This window comes from Theropithecus gelada, chromosome 4, assembly GCF_003255815.1.
Source record: "Theropithecus gelada isolate Dixy chromosome 4, Tgel_1.0, whole genome shotgun sequence".
Lineage (NCBI taxonomy): Eukaryota > Metazoa > Chordata > Mammalia > Primates > Cercopithecidae > Theropithecus > Theropithecus gelada.
The window spans coordinates 122,038,890-122,065,854 of NC_037671.1; the positions used below are offsets into that span (position 1 = coordinate 122,038,890).

At 41.9% G+C, this 26,965-nt stretch overlaps 4 protein-coding genes across 8 annotated transcripts in view; 2 read left to right on the forward strand and 2 right to left on the reverse strand.

Moving 5' to 3' along the window:
* Positions 1 to 194: 194 nt before the first annotated feature.
* On the reverse strand, positions 195 to 1,675 carry LOC112622654 (atherin-like). Its single transcript, XM_025382371.1, has 2 exons — positions 1,360 to 1,675; positions 195 to 1,287 (listed from the first exon to the last, which is right to left on the reverse strand). Exons 1-2 carry the CDS (start codon positions 1,673 to 1,675, stop codon positions 572 to 574), a joined length of 1,032 nt encoding a protein of 343 aa, XP_025238156.1. The 3' UTR covers positions 195 to 571.
* PHF10 (PHD finger protein 10) lies at positions 249 to 22,069 on the forward strand. 3 transcript variants are annotated; one of them, XM_025382267.1, is made up of 12 exons: positions 249 to 393; positions 5,064 to 5,170; positions 7,235 to 7,365; positions 8,263 to 8,346; positions 9,890 to 10,023; positions 10,122 to 10,271; positions 11,104 to 11,213; positions 13,358 to 13,511; positions 15,542 to 15,697; positions 20,202 to 20,310; positions 20,600 to 20,788; positions 21,872 to 22,069. In XM_025382267.1, exons 2-12 carry the CDS (start codon positions 5,118 to 5,120, stop codon positions 21,955 to 21,957), a joined length of 1,356 nt encoding a protein of 451 aa, XP_025238052.1. In that variant the 5' UTR covers positions 249 to 393; positions 5,064 to 5,117; the 3' UTR covers positions 21,958 to 22,069. The 3 variants fall into 3 exon arrangements, with proteins under 3 accessions (XP_025238052.1, XP_025238050.1, XP_025238051.1); XM_025382265.1 differs by lacking the exon at positions 249 to 393 and adding an exon at positions 2,130 to 2,293; XM_025382266.1 differs by lacking the exon at positions 249 to 393 and adding an exon at positions 2,131 to 2,293 and having other exon boundaries at positions 8,269 to 8,346.
* C4H6orf120 (chromosome 4 C6orf120 homolog) lies at positions 19,577 to 23,866 on the reverse strand. 3 transcript variants are annotated; one of them, XM_025382269.1, is made up of 2 exons: positions 23,787 to 23,866; positions 19,577 to 23,558 (listed from the first exon to the last, which is right to left on the reverse strand). In XM_025382269.1, the coding sequence occupies exons 1-2, from the start codon at positions 23,818 to 23,820 to the stop codon at positions 22,960 to 22,962; spliced, it is 633 nt and encodes a 210-aa protein (XP_025238054.1). In that variant the 5' UTR covers positions 23,821 to 23,866; the 3' UTR covers positions 19,577 to 22,959. The 3 variants fall into 3 exon arrangements, with proteins under 3 accessions (XP_025238054.1, XP_025238055.1, XP_025238053.1); XM_025382270.1 differs by having other exon boundaries at positions 19,577 to 23,575; positions 23,787 to 23,849; XM_025382268.1 differs by having other exon boundaries at positions 19,577 to 23,866.
* A 53-nt stretch (positions 23,867 to 23,919) lies between these two features.
* WDR27 (WD repeat domain 27) overlaps positions 23,920 to 26,965 on the forward strand; it is a 243,624-nt gene continuing 240,578 nt past the window's right edge. The window contains exon 1 of the mRNA XM_025384452.1: positions 23,920 to 24,432. The gene's annotated coding sequence lies outside the window, so the exon portion shown is untranslated. The remainder of the gene's footprint in view (positions 24,433 to 26,965) is intronic.

Below are 26,965 nucleotides of genomic sequence, written 5' to 3' on the forward strand. Positions count from 1 at the left end.
AGGCAGTTATTAGTGAGAACCTTCCCATCATGGCTTTTCCTGACTCCATCTTCTGCCAGCTTTCACAATCCAGAGACACAATCCCGGAGGGAAAGGAGTACCAAATAGCTGAAGATTTAAAAAAAAAAAAAAAAAAAAAAAAAAACCAAAAAAAACAAAACGCCAAACTCTATCCAGAGAATCTGACTGGAGGGCCCTTATCAGTGAAAAGTATTTAGTTGAAAGATGCAGTTTCTTCTGGGCAGAGTCAGACAAGGAGTGCAGCGGAAGCTTACACCTGCGCGAGTTGAGGCGGAGGCAGTAGGGCTGCTCTGGCTGCGGCGGAGAGAACGAAGCTGGATTAGGAGTGGCTTGAAGGCCAGGCGTTGTCAGTGGTGACCTCTCCGACCTGAGGCAAGTGAGCCAGGCTGGACTGGGCGTGTTAACGTCGGTGTTTGTCAGTGTGATGCGCTAGAAATAATCCCTTCATCTTTCCCAACTTTTGTTTGCTGAGTGTAGGCAACACTAATGAACGGAAAGGAGACAGGATTGTACTTTAAATCCGAGAGCATTTTTTACTCTCCAGAACAAGTCATCTGGAGACGCAGGCCAGCTGTACGGCGGGCCGCCCCGGACCCAGGCTCGGCTCCTCACTTCCCGCTGTTTTCAGTGCGGTCCTAGAAGCGCCCTGATGCAGCCCGAGATCAGTAATAAATGCATCTGAAACCCACCGGCTCCCACGTTCTCGCGGGGGTACCTGCCAGGCCGGCGTCCAGGCTCCTCCCCGGCTCCCGGCCGACCGCGTTCTCGGCGGAGGCATCAACCACGCGGGAACGCAAAGCCGCGAGGGCCAAATCTCAGCGACTTCTTCCCGCCGTGCCTCCCGCACGCTCCGGCGCGGGCGTCGACAGCCCGCCGGGACAGCTTTGGATGCTCGGGGAAGCGCGGCCCTGGCAGGTGGCTCCGCGGCTCTCTCGGAGCGTCGCCAGCGAGAGGGGCGGTCCGAGAACAAAGGCGGGCGAGGAGCGACGACTGCGAGCGCACGGAGGCGGAGGCCGCGCAGTCTCCGCGCGGCTGCTCCGAGCAGGGCGACCCCCGGCAGGGAGGGGGTGGGGCGGGGACCCCCGGGAGGGGCGGGGCAGGGCAGGGCAGGGCGGGCGCCACCGGGAGAGAGGAAGGGAGCGAGGGTGACGCGTGGAGGGGCCGGGCCGGGGGCCGCGGGGAGGGGGCGGCTGCGAGCGCGCCAAGTGGCGACGAGCGGGGCCGGGGCGGGCCGGAGGGCGGGCGGGAGGTGGGGCGCGCCGCGGGCTGGGGGGAGCCGCGGTCGAGTACAGCGCCGGGCCGTGGGGAGTCAGGCGGCGGCGGGGCTGAGGCGGCCGCGGGGCTCAGGGGAGCAGCGGGGCTGAGGCGGCTGTGGGGTTGAGGGGAGCGGCGGGGCTGAGGCGGCGGCGGCGCTGAGGCGAGCGAGCGGCGGGGCTGAAGGGAGCCGCGGCGGCGCTGTGGGGGGGGCAGCGGCGCTTAGGCCATCGGCGGAGCTGTGGGGGGCGGCGGTGCTGAGGCGGCGGCCGCGGCCGGGCGGGTTGGGCTGACGAGAGAAGCGCCGCCGCCGCCTGGCCTCCTCCATTCCGGCCCGCAGCCCCGCGCCCTCCCAGCCTCTGGCGCCCTCCCGCGCGGGCAGCGCGCTGGCGGCGGCCATNAGTAAAGTTTTTTAAAAAAAAAGACTTCCGCTGAAAACATCCGGACGCTTGCGTATTTACTTAGTTATTACACTAAGTTCACCAACTGAGTGTGTTGATTTTCCATATGGTTCGCCACTCGGGTTTTTGCAGTAAGCTTTCAAACACTTCAGCAAACTATGCGCGGAACGAAGACTGAGCGAACGCGCGCTTCTGCAGGCCCCTGCGAGGCCAACTCTTTCGGCCCCGGACGCGTTCCGTTCCACGGCTGGCCCCGGAAGAGGCGTTTTGGGGACAAGCTTGTCAAGCGGGGCCGGCCGCCAACTTCGGGGAAGCCGCGCCGCGTCCCCCGCCCGCCCGCACTTGTTGCTCGCTAGAGGCCGCCGGCTCCCCTCGGGGCCCCGCCCGGCCGACCACCCCCGGTTTCAGGCGCGGAGCCCGGCCTGGGGCCCACGCCCCCGAGACGCTCGGCGGCGGCGGCAGCGGCGGCGGCGGCGGCCGGGACGAGGCGGAGGCGACGGCGTCGGCGGCGGCGCGGGGCGCTCGGGCTGATGGCGGCGGCGGCCGGGCCCGGGGCTGCGCTGTCCCCGCGGCCGTGCGACAGCGACCCAGCTACCCCCGGAGCGCAGTCCCCGAAGGTGAGGAAGCGGCCGGTGCGACCCGACCCTGACCCCGTCCGGGGCCCGTGTGCCGGGGCCTCGGCCCAGTCCCACCGGCGGCCGCCTAGCGTCTCGGGGGCGTGGGCCCCAGGCCGGGCTCCGCGCCTGAAACCGGGGGTGGTCGGCCGGGCGGGGCCCCGAGGGGAGCCGGCGGCCTCTAGCGAGCAACAAGTGCGGGCGGGCGGGGGACGCGGCGCGGCTTCCCCGAAGTTGGCGGCCGGCCCCGCTTGACAAGCTTGTCCCCAAAACGCCTCTTCCGGGGCCAGCCGTGGAACGGAACGCGTCCGGGGCCGAAAGAGTTGGCCTCGCAGGGGCCTGCAGAAGCGCGCGTTCGCTCAGTCTTCGTTCCGCGCATAGTTTGCTGAAGTGTTTGAAAGCTTACTGCAAAAACCCGAGTGGCGAACCATATGGAAAATCAACACACTCAGTTGGTGAACTTAGTGTAATAACTAAGTAAATACGCAAGCGTCCGGATGTTTTCAGCGGAAGTCTTTTTTTTTAAAAAACTTTACTGCTTGAGGAGGTGAAAAATGGGTGTTTGTGGAGAAAATGGAGATGAGCAGTAGAGTGTCACGCATCAAAACGTTTTGGTTCCAAAGTTAGGCTAGCAGTTTGTGACAGAAGGTTGGAAGGGAGGAATGATGTTTTAAAAGCCTCGAAACTTGAAATTGGGTTGGAATTTAGAAGGCGGCGGGAACTGAAATGCTTCCGAGCCAGCCAGCCTTCGTGCGGTGTGCGGTGTGCGGTGTGCGCGTTGGCAGGGGAAGCCATCCTGTGGCAGCCTAGCGGGGCTGCGCCTGCCCGGGAGCTTTTCCCGTTGCGCACGTCTGTCGTGCCGTAAGAGAAAGACTGGTTTTGAAGGTTCCTCAAAGGCCCTCGCCAATGGAAGTAACTAGATTGTAAGACTCTAAATGCACATCCTTGCACTTCCAGTGTTTGACGTCTGGCCCGGCACCTGGAGGGCACTGAGCTAGTGCCCACTGGGTGCATTCTTGACCCCTGAGCCTTAAGAAGGATGTGATGCATAGAAATTCATCTGATCCGTAGGTGGAAACCACCTGTAACTCTGGAAGGCACATCTCTGATTTAGTACATTTGGGAGTCTTTGAAAACATGGGCCCGTGTATCAGTATTGCGATTACACGGAAATTCTTACCTCATTCCGTCGTGTATTGGGAACGATATTGCTGTTACTACCTCTCTCTAGAAAAAGGCTCTCTGCCCAGATGCTCACTTTATATAATAATGCCTTTGCCTAGAATTTGTACTAGTAATTTAAAACACTTTATGAAATTGTAGTCTCAGCTTTTTTGAGCACTTTGCGTTTTTAACTATTTTTGTATATTTTTGAGTGTCTCAATTTTTTAGCTAAAGGGAAATATGCTTAAGTTTAAGGACATAAAAATCCTTAAAATGCTCACAAATAAAATAGAAAAAAATACTGGAATGTCTAAAATGAATTATGTTAAAAGTATTGAATATGAAATGTTGCAGTTGTGATACTCACGCAGATTTTCAGAGAGTAGATTTAGACTGCAGAGCTCTTTAATGAAATGCTAATTTTATAAGGACTGAAAAAGATTATATATTTTACTACTTGGAAAGGAACCAGTAAATTCCTAGGAGCTAGGGACATTTGAGACTTTATTGTCATAATCATCATTTTAACTAGTATTTGTCAGATAATTCGCTAGTCCTTGTTCTAAGTACTTGTAATATAGTAGCTCATTTAATCATTGAATTAGCCATGTAATAGGGGCTCTATTATAGTCTCAAATTTTCAGATAAGGAGATGCTTACAGAGAGTAACTTACCCAGCTAGTAAGGGACGGTGCCCAGTGAGAACCTAGGCCGTCCAGCTCTGGCATGCCTGGCCACTATACCATATTGCCACTTTATATTCTTTTGTAGGATTCCTTTCATTTTAATATGTAGCAAGAAGACCATGATATTTAGCAAAATTGGATTAGCGTTAAAAGCTATATTACATTTTAAAAATTATGATTTTTTTAGACCTTAAGCTTTGGCCGATAAGTAAATAAATCAATTTCCTAACATCTGATACATTTTCTGAGTGCAGTGTTTGCATTTATAACCTTCATGTTCTTGCCACATAATGTATTACATTAAAAATATATAAGCCTCTTCCTTAAAAAAAAAAAATTCCCCTCCCCCTCTCAAGGTTCTTTTTTTGAAGTGTGTGTTGCTATATTATAGATTGATGACCCTTACTAGGGTATATTTTTGCTAACCTTTAGCAATGTAAGAGGAAGAGTGAATAGTTAGAATTGTTTTCAGTCTTGTATGTCCCCTTTTCATGGGGACATAAATGCCTAGTCAATTAAAATAGTCCTATGAACCGACTCCAAGTTGAACTGGGAACTGTAAATGATCCATACATTTTTTCCCCCCTGGGCTTGGGTAGGAGAGTTTGCTTTAATCCTAGAGTGATGCAGCAGTTTTATGTGTTTATGAAGAGCAGAAAGCATTTTAACCTCAGTTGGCAAGAAAGCAAAAGCAGATTTACATTTACGGGTTAATTGAAAATATTCTTATTTTGATTGGATTGAAGATCAGTTTTAAATTTTATTCCAGGTCTTGCTCATGCCAAACTCTTGGTCCCTTTTAATTATAATATGAAGTTAATGCTTGTATGACTACGTGTCCTTAGACAGTCTTTCACTTATTGAGACTTATTGTTCTTTTATTCTTTCTCTAATTATTATTTTTGAATCTTTTAAATGTATAGGATGATAATGAAGATAATTCAAATGATGGGACCCAGCCATCCAAAAGGAGGCGAATGGGCTCAGGAGATAGTTCTAGGAGTTGTGAAACTTCAAGTCAAGATCTTGGGTACTGTCATTTTACCGGTTATTAATATTTTTTGTGATGTTTCTCTTTGCCTTAACATCCTCTCCCCTTTCCCCCAGCTCTGGCAAAGGCAATTATTAAAAATTGTAGAATATTTTCTTCCTATTCTATAATGTGCCACCAAAGTTGGTCTTGTTACTGAGTGTAATTAAAAAACAATTTTATGATAGTAAAATACATACATACATAAAATTGGTCATTTGAACAGTTTTTAAGTGTGAAATTCATTGACATCAGTTACATTCACAGTGTTGTACAGCCATTACCACCATAAATCTACAAAACTTTTTCACTACCCCAAACTTTATAACCATTAAGCAATAACTTCCCTTTCTCCCTCTACCTAGCCCCTTGCAACCATCATTCTACTTTCTATTTTCATGAATATGACTACTTAGTTACTTCATATAAGTGGAACCATAAAATATTTGTCCTTTTGTGGCTGGCTTATTTCTCTTAGAACTTTGAGTATCTTCAAGGTTCATCCTTGTAGCATATGTCAGACTTTTGTTCTGTTTTTAAGGCTGAATACTCCGTTTTATGTGTATACTGCATTTTGTTGATCCATTCAGATGTTGTTGGGCATTTGGGTTTCCACCTTCTGGCCAAGGTAAATAATGCTGCTGTGAGCATTGGTGTTCAGAGTTTGTGTTTTCAGTTTTTTTGGATGCTTATCTAGGAATAGAGTAGATGGATTATATGGTAATCCTATGTTTAATTTTTTGAGAAGCTGCCAAACTGTTTTCCATAGGGGCTGCACCAATTTACATTCCTACCAGCAATTCACAGTTTCCAGTTTCTTCATATTTCTCACCAATTTGTTATTTTTCATTTTTTAAAATAATAGTTATCCTAAAGGGTGTGGAGTGATATTTTATTGTGATTTTTGATTTGCATTTTCATAATATCTAGTGATATTGAACGTCTTTTTGTCTGCTTCTTGGCCATTGTATAGCTTCTTTGCAGACATGTCTATTCAAGTTCTTTGTCCATTTTGTGTTTGTTTTTTTTGTTGTAGTTGTAGGAATTTTAAAAATATATTTTATGTATTAATACCTTATCAAAACATGATTTACACATATTTTCTCCTATGGGTTGTCTTTTGACTCCCTTCATAGTGTCTGTGTGCAAAATTTTTAATTGTAATGAAGCCCAAATTTTTCATCTATTTTTTCTTTTGTTGCTTGTGCTTTTGGTGTCATATGTAATGCCAAATCCAAGGTTGTGAAAGGTTTCTATGTTTTCTTCTAAGAGTTTTCTAGTTAGCTCTTATATTTAGGTTGTTGATCCATTTTGAGATAAAGGTCCAATTTTATGCTTTTGCATGTGGATACCCAGTTTCCCAGCACCATTTTTGAGAACACCGTTCTTTTTGAAGGTTACTTTTAAAATAGATGGATGCATAACATAGTGTCACTTTCCTGTGTCTGATTTAGAGGTTGAATTGGCCCAGATCCTGAAATCTGTGCTCTGTTACTCAGGATGGAGATTGACTGTGATACCCTGGCACCTTCAAACTAGGTCTACTCTTTGCTTCTGGGTTTGTGGAGTATCTGAGAACAAACAGTTACGGTTTATGATATGATGCACTGAGATACAGGTTTTTAAGAGTTCTGTTTTCTCAGCTATTTATGACTCACTGAACAGTAGACAAGAGACAGAAGTTGATTATTCCTTGGGTGGATGAAATACTGGCTATGCATTTTAAGCCCAAGAGAAAGAATTCAGAGCTGATATCATCATCACCTTGCTTTGCCCTCATAGGTCCCTTAAACTAAAAATGCCTTCATTCTTAGCAATTGTGATTCTAGATTTTTTCCAGTGTATAAAAGATGTTATTTTCAATGTACCTTTTTGACTTGGTAGACCACATATTTATTTCTATTCCTTGTACCTGTTTTGTAATTTTCTTTGATACACAGGAAGTCAAGTCATAGGAGGCAAATAATTTAAATACTTAAAATAGTTTTCAAAATATCCTCAATAAAAGTGATTAAAAATTAATGAAAGCCACATTTAATGCATAATATATATTTCTGTACTTAGCTTTAGTTACTATCCAGCAGAAAATTTGATAGAGTACAAATGGCCACCGGATGAAACAGGAGAATACTATATGCTTCAAGAACAAGTCAGTGAATATTTGGGTGTGACCTCCTTTAAAAGGAAATATCCAGGTACTAGTTTATATAATAGATTAATTTATAATCGATAGTAATTCTTTATGATACACTGTCAACTTCTGAATTTTTCTGTAGATTATAATGTATTTTATATTCTTGTGCTTGCTGTTTTTCTTTTCTTTTTTTTTTAAGACTAAGGGTCTCATTCTGTCACCCAGACTAGAGTGCAGTGGTGCGATTATAGCTGACTGCAGCCTTGCACTCCTGGGCTAGCTGTCCCCCTGCCTCAGCCTTCCAAGTGTCTGGGACTATAAGTGTGCACCACTACGTGTGGCAAATTTTTTTAATTTTTATTTTTTTAGAGATGCGAAGTCTTGCTATGTTGCCCTGTGTGGTCTCAAACTTGTGACTTCAAGCTGTCCTGCCTCAGCCTCCTGAATTGCTAGGATTACAGGTGTCAGCCACCACGCCTGGCTGTTTTTCATTTACTACTATCATTCAGCATCTCTCTTTGTTATTGATAGTTTCTGTGGCTCATAAACTGATTTAAAAGCAAAACGGGAAAGGTGAATTTCCTGGGGAAAATTTTAGAACAAATCATTTTATAGTCAAGTTTGGGATTTTTACCATTGTCCCTTGATCTAAGGGTTAGAGTTAGCTATATGAGGCATATCTGAATTTGAGAAAGGCTATTCTTCATGAACTAGTTTAGTATAGTTATGTATATGACCTTCTTACTTTGGATTATTCTATTTTCTATTTTATTCTAACTTTTGTATCTTGCTGAGTTTTATTTCTTGAATTTGTAATATTTTTTGTAGCCCCTTTAATAATGTTTGGAATATGTAATATGAATATTTTAAAAAATCAAGCTTTTTAAGCTTTTAAAAGGTTTACAAATGCATAAGATTTTGCTGTTTTTAATAGTCTTTTGATCTTTTTTTTTTGGAGATTTAGAGCGACGAGATTTGTCTCACAAGGAGAAACTCTACCTGAGAGAACTAAATGTCATTACTGAAACTCAGTGCACTCTAGGTAAGAATAGCTTTTAATGTGAATTTTTCAAGCTGAACATTTATGAGATGATATTGGATACTGTTCTTTCCTAAAATATTTTACAAAATTAATAGAATAAATTGAACTATTTAAATGCTACATTATTTACTTCATTTTTTATTATTGTTAAAATGCACAGGAGATTAAAGCTTGAATGTTCACACATGTGATTCCTGACTTATGGTTCAGCTTCATGATGGTGTGAAAGGAATGCATATTCAGTAGAAACCATACTTCAAGTGTCTATACAACCATTCTTCTTTTCACTTTCAGTATAATATGTAACAAATCACATGACATATTCAACACTTTATATTAAAATTTGTGTTAGATGATTTTGCCCAGCTGTTGGCTAATGTAAGTCTTCTGAGCAGGTTTAAGGTAGGCTAGGGTAAGCAAAGATGTGTGGTAGGTTAGGTGTATTAAATGCTTTTTCTTTTTAGGATAGTTTCAACTTAGGATGGGTTTATCATATGTAACCCCATTGCAAGTCAAGGATCAACCTCTATTCTATAACAGAGTATAATTGTCTAATTTTTTTTGACACAGAGTCTCGCTCTGTTCCCCAGGTTGGAGTACAGTGGCGCGATCTCAGCTCACCGCAACCTCCATCTCCCGGGTTCAAGGAATTCTCCTCCCTCAGCCTACCTAGTAGCTGGGACTACAGGCGCACGCCATCACACCCGGCTAATTTTTGTATTTTTATTAGAGACAAGGTTTCACCATATTGGCCAGGCTGGTCTTGAACTCCTGACCTTGCGATCCACCCGCCTTGGTCTCCCAAAGTGCTGGGATTACAGGCATGAGCCACCACGCCCAGTCCTTGTCTAATAATTTTTACAGAGTTTTCAGAGTGTTTGTATTTTGTGTGCAAAGCTTGTACAATTTTCTTTTTTAAGTCGTAGGTTCTTTGCTGAGTGCGTGGTGTGTGTCTGTAGTCCCAGCTACTTGGGAGGCTGAGGGAGGAGGATCACTGGAACACAGGAGTTTGGGGTTGTAGTGTGCTGTGATCATGTCTGTGAATAGCCACTGCACTCCAGCTGGGCAAGATGACGAGATCACATCTCTAAAATGCAAAAAGGCAAATTTTGTTCAGTTGTTAGTTCTGTATAATTATGTCCGTGCTTTATTTGTAATCTTTCTTTCACAAACATTTTAATGCAACGAATTTTTTTCTTTTATTCATCCAGTATTCTGTAGTACTTGTTAATAGTGCATTTCATTATTTAACAGTTGTTTCTAACTAAACGGATATATGTTCAAAGCACATAAAATCTTAAAAATAAAATTGTTTGATTGAAAATTGATATGTTTGCCTTTTGCAAGATAATCTTTTAATTGCTTGAGTTTATATTATTAATATTAAGTTTAATTATTTTCCAATGTACTAAGATATTTTGCTTTGGCTATTGGAAAACCATTAGAATGTGGAACGGTTTGAAGAAGTAAATTTTGAAGAGTGCTTTTGTTCACTTATCCTTAAAAGAGCTTCTTTATTTTTTTATTTTTTGGTCTAAAATAGGTTTAACAGCATTGCGCAGTGATGAAGTGATTGATTTAATGATAAAAGAATATCCAGCCAAACATGCTGAGTATTCTGTTATTCTACAAGAAAAAGAACGTCAACGAATTACAGACCATTATAAAGAGTATTCTGTAAGTAATTGAGGTGACTGGCATTTTTTATTTGGGTTGGGGAGAATGACATTTTATAAAGTTGTATGTGACTTCCACCTGTATATTTTTTTTTCCAGCAAATGCAACAACAGAATACTCAGAAAGTTGAAGCCAGTAAAGTGCCTGAGTATATTAAGAAAGCTGCCAAAAAGGCAGCTGAATTTAATAGCAACTTAAACCGGGAACGCATGGAAGAAAGAAGAGCTTATTTTGACTTGCAGACACATGTAGGATAACTTAAATTTAGTATCCCTGAACTTAGTTTATTACTTGTTATTGCAGAGTGCCGATTACCCCCTTTATCATTATTTTTTGTACCACCTTTTTTTTTTTTTTTTTTTTTTTTTTTGGCGGAGTCTCACTCTGTAGCCCAGGCTGGAGTTCAGTGGTGTGATCTTGACTTGCTGCAACCTCTGCCTCCCGGGTTCAGGCGATGTTCCTGCCTCAGTCTCCCCAGTAGCTGGGATTACAGGCGCCTGCCACCACACCCAGCTAATTTTTTGTATTTTTAGTAGAGATGGGGTTTTACCATGTTGGCCATGTGTTTTTTTCCTCCTCAGAAGTTGAGATACTAGTTTTAATGCTGTGCTTAATAATACTCAATTTACATTTTTTTGTGAGATGTCTTTTGCTTTATGGTTGATAATTCCACTAAATGAGACTAATAATTGCTACATATCATACTTGCTATGTGTCCCAAGAGTTTTTAAAAGAGATTTGCATGTTAATTCTCACAGTAACCATGTGAGGTTGGAACTAGGATTACTTCCATTTCATAAATTGAGCTACAGAGAGGTCGTATAAGCTACCCAGATCACTCTGCTATTAAGTAGCGAGCAAGAGATCCATTGCCATTCCTCAGGAGAATAGGCCTGTAAAACGATAATATATAGAATTGAAAGCACCAACTGTCCTCTTAGGTTATAGCTCCCAATGTCCTTAAAATTCTAGCTTTTCTAGGGAGAAGTGGGCGTGCAGTGGAGAGCATGTGGGGACTCTTCCTAAAACCTTGATTCTTAGCATGGAATCAGTTTTGTGTTTCTCTTTATGTTAACATAGGTTATCCAGGTGCCTCAAGGGAAGTACAAAGTTTTGCCAACAGAGCGAACAAAGGTCAGTTCTTACCCAGTGGCTCTCATCCCCGGACAATTCCAGGAATATTATAAAAGGTATTTAGTAGTTTTAGTTACACTTGGTATTGGCTATTGGTAAGGGGTTTCAGAGCCTTTTGTACTTGCCTCCTAACAATTATGGGGTCTCTAGATATCACCGTAAGATACTATATAGGATTTGTGTTGCTGTTCTTCTCTGGTTCTGTGGTAAACACCACCCTGTAGTCAGAATTTGAATATATGCTGATGAAATCTGGATGCCTCTGTCTCTGCCTATTTTGTTTGGGTTTGTCAGAGACAGATGCTGGGAGTTCTGTAGCACCTCACTGCTCTGGGTATGTTCTGTGGTCCAGAGCACTATTATTGCTCAGAAGCTTGTTGGAAATGCAGAATCTCAGGCCCAATTCTAGACCTGTGACTCAAAGTCTGCATTTTAACAGATGTCTGTATAATTCACGTGCAGGTTAGAGTTTGAGAAACACTGACTTTTACTGCAGAGAAGATGAGAGAAGGAGCAGAGGGGCAGGCACGGGCACCTAGGTGCCTCAGCCACATTGCTGACCTGGCCTGGCTGCTGCTCCAATCTGGCCCCTAAATGCTACTTATCTCCTATTCCCAAACTGAATGTAACTGAAAAAAAACAGGGCTAACAGATTTTTTTTTTGAGACAGAGTCTCGCTCTGTTGCCAGGCTGGAGTGCAGTAGCACGATTTCGGCTCACTGCAACCTCTGCCTCTTGTGTTCAAGCGATTCTCCTGCCTCAGCCCCCGGAATAGCTCGGACTACAGGCACATGCCACCACACCCAGCTAATTATTTGTATTTTTGGTAGAGGTGGAGTTTCACCCTGTTGGCCAGGATGGTCTCGATCTCTTGACTTTGTGATCCGCCTACCTCGGCCTCCCAAAATACTGGGATTAAAGGCCTGAGCCACTGCACCCAGCCCATTTTGTTTTAAAGTCTCAGCTTTTACTTCAACCTTAAGCCTTACTCTGGAACCGTATGTTTTTCATAATAGACTATTTTTTTAGAGAATAGAATTTAAAGTATAGTATCATAACTCACACCATTTGAAAGTCAAATCTTGGGCAGAAATTTTTTAAATTAAAAAGGTTTTTTAATTGAAATTTAAATCATGGGCAGCAGTTTTTTTAAAAGTTTTTCTTCAATTTTTTTTTTTTTTGAGATGGAGTCTCATGCTGTTGCCCAGGCTGGAGTTCAGTGGCACGATCTCGGCTCACTGCAACCTCCACCTCCCGGGTTCAAGTGATTCTCCTGCTTCAACCGCCCAAGTAGCTGGGATTACAGGTGCTCACCACCTCGCCCGGCTAATTTTTTGTATTTTTAGTAGAGACAGATTTTCACTCTGTTGGCCAGCTGGTCTCGAACTCCTGACCTCTGGTGATCTGCCCACCTTGACCTCCCACAGTGCTGGGATTACAGGCGTGAGCCACTGCACTCGGCCTTTAATTTTTAAAAATTTTATTCTGGTGTCAGCAAATTATTAAAAGTCATATGCAAGTATACCAACTCCTTTGCTTTTTGGTGTGTTGTCTTAGTTGGAGAAGTCCTGATCCAGGGTCGCTTCCTGAATGAGGACTACTGAGGGTGAGAATGGAGGTGGCACAAAGCATTGCTGTCTGACCTAGGGGAAGAGATTGCCAATCTAGTTTCAGAAAAAATAGTTGATTAGATTTTTTAGAATACATGCTTCCCAAGTTTGTTTACAATAATTTGTTACTAAAAATTTTGCTTCCTATATTAATATTATCTTAAGTAATATCATGTACCATGCACTGGTGTATGAGGTAGATGCTATTATTAGGCCTGTTTTACAAGTGGAGTGATAGCACAGAGAAGTAGCAAAGACCTGGAACAGTGGTGGACGTGGATGTGAGCTGGCAGTCAGACTTGGGGCTACTGACATTTTATTTACTGTTTTGTTTTTTTGGGTTGAGGGCAAAGAGGAGAGGCGCATTATCTCTTAGTAAGAATCAAATGCATATTTTACATAAGTCTAGTGAAAAGATGTTCAGGCTTTTTATTAACCCTACTTGATGACAAAAATTAAAAATTAATACTCTATTTTTCGGAAGTCTTTGGAGTTACTCAAGAAGTTTAAGGCTCTCTTTATAGGTCAACGATGAGTCTATTTATATTTAATAATAAAGGGAAACCAAAAATAAACTCTCTGAACTTCAGGTACTCACCAGATGAGCTGCGGTATCTGCCATTAAACACAGCCCTATATGAGCCTCCTCTGGATCCTGAGCTCCCTGCTCTAGACAGTGACGGTGATTCAGATGATGGCGAAGATGGTCGAGGTGATGAGAAACGGAAAAATAAAGGCACTTCGGTGAGAACATTTCTCTCTAGTGGGAAGCGTTTCCTTTCTCTTTGAATTTTTGCTAATTGCTTTCCTGGAATGTTACATTGAACTTCTGTCATCACCCTCTCTTTGAAAAAGGATGGTTGCATGTAATTTCCAGAAAGTATTCATCAAGAAAAGTTATTTATAGTATGTTTTGATGAAAAAACAAGCCGTGTGTGGCCTTTGGTAAGATTTATACTTAAAATCGCCCCTTTGTAGTTACCATGAGCAATTTAGGCAAGGATATTGGAAAATTAGCTTACAGTCATTTATTCAACTTGTTGTCTCTTTAGCTTAAAATATTGAACAAAACAGAATTTGATCTCTTGACACAGAAATGTAGTTTTCTTAGTTTAGGGAGTGCATTAACTTACGTTTCTTTTGCTTAATCTTAGGCTTCCTATAGGAAAATATTGTGTTTAGTAATATGTTGTGCAATTTGTTGGGTTTTCCTGTATGACTCTTTTTTTGTAGCAAAATGCGCTTGCAAGACAATGGGCAGCTGGTGAATTCTGTGGATCTGAAGGAGAACAGAATCCCCTTGATGGCTTAGGGCTTTGATCACAGTGATGACATAGGGCTTTGAATTTCTTAGCATTGTGTTTTAAGTAACTGGCTATTTCAGACTTTTCATTGAAGCCAATCTAAATGTGAGGTTGTGCTACCATTGAATGGACGTTATTTCCTTGTCACCAGCAGCTTCTAAAACATCTTTAATAATACATATTATGCAAAATAAGATGCTGTTCAAGTATTAAAGTGGTGATACAACTTTTCTCCTGTTACGTTGCTAAAAGGGGAGCTATGGCATGCAAAGGATGATGAAGCTGACTTCCTTTCATACTGCTAGGAAAAGTGTAAACTAATCCAACATTATGGGAAAGCGTTTTGGCAGTCTTACCAATTTAAGTTCCACAGAATTTGACCTCGCAAATCCACTAGTAGAATTTATCCTAAGGATTTAATCAGATGCTGAAAAAAATTTAATTAGAATAAAAAGGTCTGTTTGAGTGTTTACAGTATTTTTTATCCTGGAAGTTACAAATAAATTTTAATGCCCACAGTGGGTAATATTATATTACATTTATAGGGTAGAAATGCAGTTCAAAGAATATTTAATGATTGTGAGAACATGCACATAATGCTTTTAAAAAAATACCAAAACACACACATGCGTACACATGCAGTGTAATCCAGTTTTGTGTTTTAAAAAATGAGGGCACAATGAGGTTAGGGGGTATGTGTGAGTCTCGGTATCTTTATGTATATAAGTGGACACCCAGAAAAAAGATGAAGTGGATATATTCATATTTCTAGTCAGTGTGTGTTTATCAGGGAGGCTCTAGATAATCTAATTTTTTCATTTATAATTTTCATAATGTATATGAAAGTTCTAATTAGAAAATTTTAAATTATAAAATGAAGAATTAAATCATTAGATATTGAGGTCTTAAACCTTGAATATATGCAATCTTTCACATCCTGTTGTAGATAGTTGAGGGATTGGCTCTGCATGGTTTAACATTATGAAAACACAAATGTGTACTCGAAGGAATTTTTTTTTTTTTTTTTTAAACTGCAGCACTTCATTTTTCCTGAAGGACCTTCTTAATGACTTTTAGTACTCAGTGAAAATACCCACACTTATTTGTAACAATATATTTTTGTGTGAAACAAATATGTTCCCTTGTGACATGGAAAATGATGTTGAAGCTGTGTGCCGTATAATAGTAGCTGAAGCGGATAATTGCATTTTTGTGACTTAGGTCAGAAAACAAAGTTGATGAAGGCACTGAAATGAATGCAATCAGTTTTATACCATATCATACTTAGAAGAAAGATGAATGATTTTTAACATAAGTTACTTTAGTCTCCACTGGGAAAAACTTTCTTACATTTAGAATGATCTTTTTATTTTTAAATTGATAAGGCTTTAAAACTTTGAGTATTTTCCATAGTTTTCAAAATCCAGACTCAATTCCAAAGAATCTTTGTTTTTGCCTTTTAAACTCCAGGACAGCTCCTCTGGCAATGTATCTGAAGGAGAAAGCCCTCCTGACAGCCAGGAGGACTCTTTCCAGGGAAGACAGAAATCAAAAGACAAAGCTGCCACTCCAAGAAAAGATGGTCCCAAACGTTCTGTACTGTCCAAGTCAGTTCCTGGGTACAAGGTAGAAGAAAAAAGCCCCTGACTCAGCTTCTTTACTGACCAGCCTCTCTCCCTGAAATGTTTTCACTTGACTTTCACGATTGTGGAGCTTCTGCCTGCTGTACTTCACTAGCTGTTCTTCTATGGTGTGCCCTCTGTCTGCTGCTTTCTTTTGTGCTTTATTTCCTTGGTGGCTTTTCTGTCACTTTTGGCTATGGTTTAGCTTCTGTTTTCTGTATATGTACAATTTATAAGTCTTTTTTTTTCTTTGAAATAATAACCAGGCAAGTATGGGTTTTTAAAACATTGTTTCATAGGCAGAAGTTTATATTTTCTTTCCTTGGAGTAAAGATCATAATTATTTGGCATTTTAAATGCCCCAGCATTTAGTGTAGCTAAAGCTGCTGAGCTGAAGTATGAGTGGGTATACTGTTAGACTAAGTTGCATTTTTTAGTGCCTTTCATTAAGAAAGATCTGGGTTTAATCTAAGGATTACTTGATCCATATGCTAAATTTAGCTAACTCTGGGATAGAAAATAATAAAACCTGTTATTTACATTGTGTGATTTTTAGCATAACCTTGGTAAAGAGCCTATATGATTCTATGACAAGAATTAAAACATACTTGTTAACTTGTTGATCTGATTATCCTCAGAGTAAAGTAGTAGGTTGTCAGCAACTATTATTATATTTTGAACTTTTCCTCCCTCTGTCTGCCCCTCCCTTTTCTTTTGAAGAAAAGGTGAGGTGAGAGGTGTGTAGCCTTATTTGCATATAGGGATTTAAGAATATCATAAAAGGAAGAATTAGCTGTACAGTTTCATATTTGGGATGGTGGTAGTAAAATATACTACCTTTTGATTCTTTGGTCTGAAATGTATTAGAACATGCTTTTATTGCACTTATGAAGGTGTATTGAAGGAAAATTTTAGAGTAAGCTGATGAGGAAGTTTTGCCAAGTGAAATTGTTAAACACCTTGTATGTCAGAACTGTGATTGTGATAAATAATTCACAAGAACAGGCTGAAGTTAGTCACCTTTCCGTCAAACTAACTAGAACACGTTCTAACATGTTCATTTACCTTTCTTCAAGTAAAAAAAGTGACCTATTAGTGTATTTCATGTTTTATTAGAAAATGCTTTTATGTAAATAACTTAAATTTTTTTTTTTTTTTTTTTTTTTTTTTGGTAGCCTGTAGCAAGCAAATTTTAAGCTTAATTGAGCAAGGGTTGGCTTCCAAGGGTGGCTGCAATAGGCTGCAGCTATGTGATTTTTGTACTTGTTTTTACATATAAAGCTTATCTAATTTCTTTAAATATATAAATTAATGCTTAATAACTGAAAGCAAGTGAGCTCCAAAGATGAAATTTCAGAAACAGTGTACATGAATGAGTGTGTTCTACTGGTCTGCTAAGAGCTTTAAATGGAAGTGGCCGCTCAAAGCACAGTGTCCTGTTAACTCTTGAGTGCTAAGTAGATCTTTCCAACAGTAAGCTTGATTGATCATGGGTTAAAAAGAGAGAATATTGAAATAGATGTTTTAATACAGGCTGGAAATGAACTATTTAACACTATCATTGATTTACTATACAAGAAATCATATAGATTAACTGAACCTAATAGTACTCAAGTAGGATATGCAAAATTTATATTTTACATAATCTGTGAACATTTTTAGTACCTAAAAATGTTTCAGGTATTTCAAAGATGGGAACAACCAGTATCTAGTCATACATTAATGTGAACGTGTTTATTAAAAGTTAACCTCTTTATAAAAAGTATTAATAAACCAAGATGTGCCTAAATATTAGGGTACTTCAAGCTAAAGGTCATGTTTTATATGTATATTTATATATATATATAAAATATGAGATTCAAGAAAGTAATGTATCTGTCGGTTTGCTTAATAAGATTCACTAGTGCTTGCCCTTAATTCGTAGGACCGTATTGTTTAGGTTACATTAACCTGAAATTTAAAGCATAATTATTAGGATTCCAGCCTATAAATATATAATTAAAATCTATACTATATTATTGCTACCATGAAAGTCTTATCTTTGGCTGTTTTTCAAGTAGAAAAGTAAGTGTACTGTGAGCCTTTTATTTGAGATGCTGAGAGCTATTAGGATGAGTATTTCAATTTTCTTGTCAGTAGTGAAACTGATGATGTTGCAGTTATTTGAAGTAGAACTGATTGTCTCAACCAGACACACATGGGATTGTGTTCCATTGGCCTTGGGGAGAGTGCTGCACATTAACCCCTCCCTCAACTGTGCAATCCACTGAGGCTGGCTTCTCTAAGCCACGGTTGTTATCTGCTGTGTGAAGTCCTGGATGCCAGCACTGTGGCTTCTTAGAGAGGGCAGATGCTTTGTATATTGAGCTGCAGCATTCATCACAGAAAATGCTACAAAGCTGTCTCTCTTCCCCTTCTCTCATGTTGCCCTGTTTTCCTCAAGATGAAGACTGTTGGGTAAGAAAAACTAAGTGATTTAACAAAGCATTATGATTTAAACTTAGAAATAAACCTAGAATTTTTTGGTGTCCCTTTATCATAGGTGTTTAATGTATATTTTAATGATTGTAGAACTTGAATTGCTCTAGAATGTGAATGACTACCCTTGTGTTTTATTCCTTTTGGCTTTTGTTTTGTAAAGAATCTCCTATGAGGAGTTCTGTTTTTAGAATTTAATCTTGTTTGGTTACTTCCCTGACTTTAGTGAAAGATATTAGAGTACTTACTATGCCAGTATCTAACTTAAACTATGAGTATTAAATAAGTATATCTTTTACATTTAGTACAGGTACCATAACCAAAAGAGATTTCTTAGTTTTGATGGATTAAGAGATAGCATTCTGCTGTATATTATGGCAGGTACAGATATGATTACAAAACTGAACCAGAATTTGGATTATAGAAGTGCACTTCCTAGCTGTTTTTTATTTAGGTATAGGAACACACAATGAGAACCTTATGTTTAGAATGTAGCAGTAACAACAGAGGGTAACTACACTGCAAGACTTAAATGGTTTGAGCATGTGACACTATCCTATTGTTGGGGGGAGCAGGGTATAAAAATATACATACAGGAAATTAGTTTAATAGTAAAGTTTTATATGTATGTTTAACTTCCATGATATTTATTATTTTGTAGAGACATTTGTGATTGTTTAGAGTTCTTGTTTTTATTATATTTATGTATAAGGTTGACTTTTTTTAAATAAATAAGCCAAAAATTCTTTTTGAATGCCTCTGTCATCTTTTGCAAAGAAAGATAATTTAAAAAGTACAAAACTTAATTAAGAACAAATTGTTTAGGTCTAACAGGTTATGAAGGTGGCAGTGAGACATTTCAAAGCTGGAATATGTACAAAGTTTAAGTTTTGTTTAGGTTCCTTTTTGGTTCAGTAAATTAGGAAAGGGATGCATTTGGCAGGGTGGGAATGAAGCAGAAATGAAACAATTCTAATTAAAGTAATTATTTTCCCAGTTCATCTATGTGTGTGTGCGTGTGTGTGTGTACGTGTGTGTGTATGTATGTCCCCTTACCCCATTTCATTCTTGGCCCATGCTTGCTTTTACTTTTTTACCACTGTTATTTACTTATTCCTATAGCATGAGTGAACGTCATTTCATAACAGTCAAGGCCGTGACGTTATGCCCTCCCTCCCCTGGTAATTTTAAGTGCAGTGAACCCTTTTTCCTTTGTCATTTCCATGGGTTACCAAATATGTCTAAAATTCAAACACTTTCACTGGGCCATGCATGTTTTTAATCTGAAAGATGAGTAGTACTCAGAGGGTCTGTGTATTTTTTAAGTGACTACAGTTTTTTTTTGCTTGTCTGAAAACTTACTTTTCCCTTTTATAATTTTACGTTATTTTATAGTAAATGCTTCTAAGTATAGCTTCTTTTATTAGACATGCAAAGAGAATAATCACACAACTAAGTTTTCAACAAACATTTATGTACATGCCAATGTATGCATGAGACATCTTTCAATTAAAAATGTTTAAACTGATTTTTAAAAAAGTACCACTATACCAATGAAGATAAACTGATTTTTTAACTTATATTTTATAGATCTAGTTTTACAGTTTTGGAAAAGAGCAGTTTTTAAAATTAATACATAAGCTGTTTAAAATGGTCTTCTCTTTAGAGTAAGTCTCACATTTAATGGTCATTTGCTACTTGGATTTTCTTGTCCAATTAATAGTGACATTTGGCATTGTATTTCGTCTTTCCTTCCATTCATTAAACAGATCTTACTGTGCATGTAGGGAGTATAGAATTCTACATTTAATCTTATGAGATCATGCTGTTTACAAAATTTTATGATGAAATTAATGCTTTCTTCAGTAAGCAATCTTACATTGCAGGCAGATTCCTGTCAAGTTTTGTCTTTCAAAATGGTCATTAGCAAGTTATCAAAAGTAAGAATAGGGCAATAAAGTAACAGAATTCCTTTTAAACCCACAGTAAGCTCTCTGGCATGAATTTATAGCCCTCTTCTACCCTTCCAGCCGAAGGCCATTCCAAATGCTCTATGTGGAATTTGTCTGAAGGGTAAGGAGTCCAACAAGAAAGGAAAGGCTGAATCACTTATACACTGCTCCCAATGTGAGAATAGTGGTAAGTATTGAAATGTCGTCTTAAAATTTTAACCACTGTATTTGCTGGTTCAAAAACTAGAATTTATAGTTTCAGGTAGATTTCAACCAGAGTCATCAAATAAATACACAGGGTAGATTGTGAGGCAGACACAGTCCATGTGTTTTCTTCCACATTGTATTTTCATTTCTCTTTGGTGATTTGACATTATAGCTATTCTCTGCCAGTCCTAAAGCAAACTAGCATTTTATGTGCCATATTAAGTTAAAAATTCTTATGTGAGATACTACTAATACTGGTTTTGATTTAGGCCATCCTTCTTGCCTGGATATGACAGTGGAGCTTGTTTCTATGATTAAGACCTACCCATGGCAGTGTATGGAATGTAAAACATGCATTATATGTGGACAACCCCACCATGAAGAAGAAATGATGTTCTGTGATGTGTGTGACAGAGGTTATCATACTTTTTGTGTGGGCCTTGGTGCTATTCCATCAGGTAAAGATTAAAAAAAGAACAAACTATCTTTGGGTGATAAGACTCTCCCAGCACTGCACTCCAAAAGGCTGCATAAACGTTATCATGACATGCAGAGCTTGTGGACTCCTATGTGCAAATATGACCAAAGCTATGATTATATGGGTCATGTCCACCAGCTTTTCATTCCCAGACAATTCCAACTAAAGGATAAATGAGAGGCCAGAATGCCCAGACTAAGTTTTGGAAGTACAGTTCTATATAATGAGCTGGTGTTTTTCTACTGAAATACTTAAGTAACAGCATCATCTTGTTTCAAAGCCTTTATTTTTATGTTATCTATTTAGAAACTTAACAAAATGACTACGTCTTTATACATTTCTATAGAAATCGATTACAGATTTCTGTAAATTGAGGCAGCATGACAATTCCAGGTAACTTTAGAACAGAGTTGAATAAATCACAGTAATTGGACTAAAACATTACACAGATAATTGTGTAATTTTAGAACTTACTTGCATAGTTAACACTGTATAATACTCTTATAAAATATATGCCTACAATGAAGTTTCCTGGGAATCATTAAGCAAGCAACATAATTATTTTTCTGTAGTAATTCAGATCAAGTATGTAGTACAATTTATCATTGTGCTGTTAGAAACTTAAAAGTTTTAAAGTGCTGTCAGCAGAGTACACCCGGACTTGAAAGAATGCTGTTAAGACACACAGCTGCCAGTGAGCAGGAGAGAAAAAGGCTTAAAAAAGCCAAATTCCAGAATGGGTTTTGAACTTTTGAAGTATGTATTGAACTTTAGAAGTATGATAGTGTTTGAATTTCAGGAAATATTGTACTTTTTTAAAGGTCCGTATCACTGTATGGCATTGCATCTCTCCCATCCCCCTTGACTTGCAATGAATTTTGCATGGCATTGATTACAAGTTTATATTTTTCTCCTTAAATTAAGGAACTCATAGTGCCCTTCTCACTACAAAATCCACAGAGGAATATCATTAGTGATAGCTAAGGAAGAAGAGTTTAGATGGGCTTAAAATTCAGTCCTGTAAAGATAATTTTTCATTCCATATTAACAATTTTTTTCCTAGGTCGCTGGATTTGTGACTGTTGTCAGCGGGCCCCCCCAACACCCAGGAAAGTGGGCAGAAGGGGGAAAAACAGCAAAGAGGGATAAAATAGTTTTTGACTCTAATACTGTGTATGCATTTAAGTGGAATATTTGGTGCCAATTTATTTACAACATTTTCATTTTTATGCCAATAAAAGATTTTTTTTTTTGCAAATTATGAGCTTAAAATCTGCAGTTGATTTATTTCTGTTAAAAGCTACTCTTACCCTCCAAACTAATTCCAGGTAGAGAAATCATCTTCCGAAGTATTTTATAGTAACCCTGGCTCACTCCAAAAATTCAGTGGAAATGTTTAGCAACTTAAGATACTTAACTATTTCTCCATAGCCCCAAAAGTTAATTTTCATGAAACTTCCTAATCTACATTGTTTCTGGCCTACCATAGGTAGCATTAACAAAGTTATTTAATAACTAAAGAATTTTCATAGGTATGACAAATGGCCTAATAAGATTTGGTGCAGCTGGATTTAGAGTTGTCATTATTGGACTGGTACAGGAACACAGTTTGTAAATACCTGCCTGCCAGGAAATCACTTTTGTATAGAAAAGTACCATCCCTACTTGGGGTACAGGCACGAGGCTTTAGTCCAGGCTCAGGGAAGTGTACATAAACCATTTCCAACTTGATTTTAGTAACTCTTGAAAACGTACACCTTGAACTTCGCTTAGAATCTCCAGAGTAAAATTACAAAGTATCAACCTTTGATCTGTGTCACAGCATGAAAGGTTGCTCTATTTTTTTTATATATAAACCTAAGTTACTGCAATCATTTTTAGTCAACCTGCCTCATGAAAATGGAGTCTAAACACTTTATTGTGCAGTCCTTTTACAGGAATTTTGATATTTAAAAGAAAATACTGTGCTTGCTGCTTTTCCTATTTTTGGGGCTAACTGAGGTAACAAAACTGTGTATGGCTTTATTTTTCCATCCCTTGACTAGAAAAAGGTAACTAGAACTTCAACCAAGTACAAGTACCAAGGTTCACAGCAAACTGCAATCAGCTTCACAGACGGAGGGTTTTATACCCCAGAGCGTGGTCAATGACTCAAAAGAGAATTTCAAGTACCAGTTTCAAAATGCTAATTAATATCGTCCAGAGAACAGATTCCTCCTCTTGCGAGGCGTCTTCCGGGGCACGAGCGTGCTTCTGGCCGGCATCTGCACCGTCGGCGGGGTAGGCGGCCTCGCCGAACGGGTGCTGCTCGACCGTGCCGTCGTAGTACACCTTCATCTCGAACTCGCTCTCCAGGTGGGATGGGTGTCCGTAGACGCCGATGCCCACTGGGCGCCGGAAGTGCGCGGGGATGGACACAGCGTCCGGGCCGCAGGTGGCCGACTGCAGCTCGTAGTCGTCGAAGCTGGGGTGCAGGCTGCTGGCCGAGACGTACAGGTCCGCATCGCCCTTGAGGCTGCGCATCCTGAGGACTATCTTGCCCTCGTGGTTCAGCCGCAAGTAGCTGTAATTCCCGGCGCCTATCTGGCCTTGGACGACGTGCAGGAGCACCCACTCCTCGGGGACCTCCTCCTCGTCCGCGCAGCTCCCCGGGGACAGGATCTGCGAGGTCAGGAGCAGCAGCAGGGCCGTCGTCCAGGGCGCGGCCCTCCCGCGGGGAGCGGCCATGGCTGGCGGCTCAGCTCCGGGGTCTGCAAGTGGGTCAGTGCTGCTGGGGACACGGGAGGCGCTCAGTACCGGAGCCCGTCCCCGTCGTCCGCCCGCGGGGCCACGGCGCGTCCAGGCGCCGGGTCTGTCGCTGGGACTGTCCCTTCCCACCCGCGTGAGGCCCCGGGCAGGAGGGGGTGGGCTAACCCCTCCCCCTAGCGTGGCGCCCACCAGGGGCACGGGCAGGGCCGCTATGGCACTCTCGGACTCACCACCGCTCCCCACAAGGGGCCGAACCTTACGCATCCGGACCCGAGGCCGGAGCCTCGCCAGGGAGGCGGAAGTGACGCTAGGCCCGGAAGTGAGCAGGCCGGAAGCAAGGCCTCGCCGGCTGCCGCGAGATAGTGAAAGGGGCGTGGGCGCGGGGGCTGCAGGCTAGTAACCATAGCGGCGCGCGTGAGTCGGCGGGCTAGTAGCCACAGCGGCGGGCGTGGGGCGGAGCGTGGCTCGCTAGTTCCCTGCGTGCCCTCCTGGGAGCTGGGTGCTGTGAGTCCTCTCCAGCGGGCTGCTCTCGGCGCGGAACCCGAGCTGGTGCTCTGGGGCGTGTGCCTAGGGCGCGGGGCTGGAGCGCGGGGGCTGCGCGGGGGCTCGCGGCTCCGCTGAGGTCTCTATGAAAGGGGGCGATTTGAGGGTTCCGCCGTGACCGCTCCCAACGGCGGAGACGCGCGCTCTGGACCAGAGCCGTTGCCCGCTGTCTCGTCACCCCAAGCGGCCTCCTGACGCCGTGCTGGTGCGAGGGTCTCCAGGGGAATTCGGGGCACAAATCGGGCCCGAGCGTCCGGGCTGGTGTGGCACGAAGGCGCAGGATCGGCGCTTTGAGAACTGAGCGCCTGTGGAGTTCGGAGGAAAAGGGCGCAGGTGGTTATTTTAATTAAAGCAGCTATGTATAAAGCGAACTCAGACCTCTTTAAAAGATTCAGTAGTTTAGGAACGAACCAGGGCTATGGAAATGCCCGTCATCCCGCACCACCCATCGGTTCTGTGCTCCGAGGGCGGGAGCGTGGACTCTGAGGGCTCCTGAATTATGCCCCACTGGCCTTTCACCCTGCGTGGTAACTACCAGGCTAGTTTTCCTAACTCGAGCCAAACAGCAAGTTTCTGGCTTGCTTAGTCACTAAAAGAAAAAAATTTCGATCTTTTCTAATCAGAAGGGAGTAATTTTCTCTTTCTAAAAATCCCGGGCAGAAGGAAATGCCCAGGATTTTATCAGTGGTACTCCTTGAGTAGTAGAAAGTTCATCTTTTTATGTATTTCTAAATTTTCTACAATTTACACACACTGTACCAGTAAAGGGGTATTAAGTCTACAGCTTCCAGTTTATCTGGAATTACTGCGTTGTGTTTACTGACTTAACTTTAAGACAATGGTTTATTTAACAGTCACTTGCCACTGCTTTTTCCTGTAGTGCTTACCTAGTCTTAGGTGCACTAGAATCTCACTAAAATAATAAATTTAGTTTATTTTCCCTGACTTGTTCTGTGCACATGCGTACACGGATATCGCTGGGGATATCTTATAACATTGATTATCCCCTAGGGTTGGCACAGCAGGGAGAGGAGGTGGGGATAGTCCAATTCCGTGTGTTGACTGCTAATGCTTATTCTTTGCAATAATTTACTGTAGGGCTGCAGGATGAGTAAGCCTGTGGTCAGTTTTCCACATTATTACAGGTTATTGCAGTTGAACTGTTTGTCACTGCCTAAGGTGAGTCTTGAGCTTTTACCCTCCTGAGTTTGTTTCTGTGTTCCATCAGTCACTCAGCAACATCCTACAGTGTCACTGAAGCATCCTGCTTCAAGGTACCCACATCAGTCAAGGTAGGCTGACAGAAGGGACCTCAGCTTCATGGAATAAATGTTTCTCTCTTGCTTACACAGCAGTCCAGCCTGGTGTCCTGGTCACCCTTTAGTGGGAGCAGCACAGGCCGCCAGGTGCCACCACCGTGGCCCCTCTTCTTAGCCTTTGGAGCCCTCCGCCCCCAGCATGAAGGATTGTGCATGGGCTATGACAGGACCAAGCCTGTGCATGCGTGGTGTGTTTTCCAGACCAGAAATTTTGGTGCACGGCTACCCTCGACTCCAGAGAGGCTGGAAATGTGGTCCTGCCATGTTCTTAGTGGCTCCAGGGAGGAAGCAGAGCTTGGGAAAACTGCCAGACCACAGAAATAGAAAAATGAATATTTTAACAGAAAAATAACTTTCTATGGAAATGATATTAGGGGCCATCTGACCTCTGTTCAATGAGAGGATAGGTTGGGGTTCATTTAGCTGCCCTGGATTCATGTCCTGGACACAGACATGTATGTGTGTGTGTGTGTGTGTGTGTGTGTGTCAGTGTGTCCCTGACTATGATTCTGCCTGCACCAGACACTCCTTCATCCCCGTCTGCACCACCCTGCCATGGAGCAGGAGAGGTAGGCATTGAAGCCGAGTACACTGAGGCAGAGGTAGGCATTGAAGCCGAGAACACTGAGGAACGAGGAGAGGTAGGCATTGAAACCGAGAACACAGGAATGGGCAGAGGTAGACATTGAAGCTGAGAACACTGAGGCAGAAGTAGGCATTGAAATGGAGAACACTGAGGAGCGGAGGTGTTGGGCAGCTGGAGAGGTGGGACGTCAGCTCGTGCACACTGGGGCCAGACTGACCCAGAGGTTCTGAGCGCAGGCTAGTGCTTCCTCCTGAAGGTGGCTTATGTGTCCTGACGAGGCTTCTTCCCTCTTTGGCTTCACACCATTGTTTTCTGTGAACTCTTCACACTAGTGAGTCATGGTGTTATTTCTTTACTATGCACACATCAGGAAATGCAAGCACATTCATATTCTGTCTTTATTTTGGAAATAATTCCAGCGATGTCAGACGTTGGGTGTCAGGAGATCGTTTTTTGTTGTTTCTGCTTTTGTTTGTTTGTTTGTTTTTGAGACAGGGTCTCACTCTGTTGCCCAGGCTGGAGTGCAGTGGCACAATCTTGGCTCACCACAACCTCCGTCTCCTGGGTTCAAATGATTCTCCCGCCTCAGCCTTCCAGGTAGCTGGGACTACAGACACGTGTCACCACGCCCGGCTAATTTTTGTATTTTTAGTAGAGACGGGACTTCACTACGTTGGCCAGGCTGGTCTTGAACTCCTGACCTTGTGATCCACCCGCTTCAGCCTCCCAAAGTGCTGGGAATACAGGCATAAGCCACTGTGCCCAGTGTCTGCTTTTGTTTTTAAGACATGAAGGGGTCCTGTGCTTCAGGCATGGAAGAGGTCTTCAGGTCTTCAGATTGCCTTTCTCCTATGACCCTGGGCTCTCTGACCCCACACCTTTCACCAAACCCGTTTAGATCAGACCGCTTTTTATATGTGTGCATGTTTGGGTGCATGCGTGGGATTCTGTGTGTGCATGT

Bases quoted from the DNA above. Each gene is read 5' to 3' on its own strand.
- LOC112622654 (XM_025382371.1), bottom strand. From the start codon at position 1,675: ATGGCCGCCGCCAGCGCGCTGCCCGCGCGGGAGGGCGCCAGAGGCTGG. The intron at 1,288-1,359 runs GCGGCCGCCTCA...GGCTCCCCCCAG, and splicing joins CCGCTGCTCCCCTGAGCCCC to CCCGCGGCGCGCCCCACCTC.
- PHF10 (XM_025382265.1), top strand. From the start codon at position 2,207: ATGGCGGCGGCGGCCGGGCCCGGGGCTGCGCTGTCCCCGCGGCCGTGC. The intron at 13,512-15,541 runs GTGAGAACATTT...TTTAAACTCCAG, and splicing joins GGAAAAATAAAGGCACTTCG to GACAGCTCCTCTGGCAATGT. The intron at 20,789-21,871 runs GTAAAGATTAAA...TTTTTTTCCTAG, and splicing joins CCTTGGTGCTATTCCATCAG to GTCGCTGGATTTGTGACTGT.
- C4H6orf120 (XM_025382268.1), bottom strand. From the start codon at position 23,820: ATGCGTAAGGTTCGGCCCCTTGTGGGGAGCGGTGGTGAGTCCGAGAGT.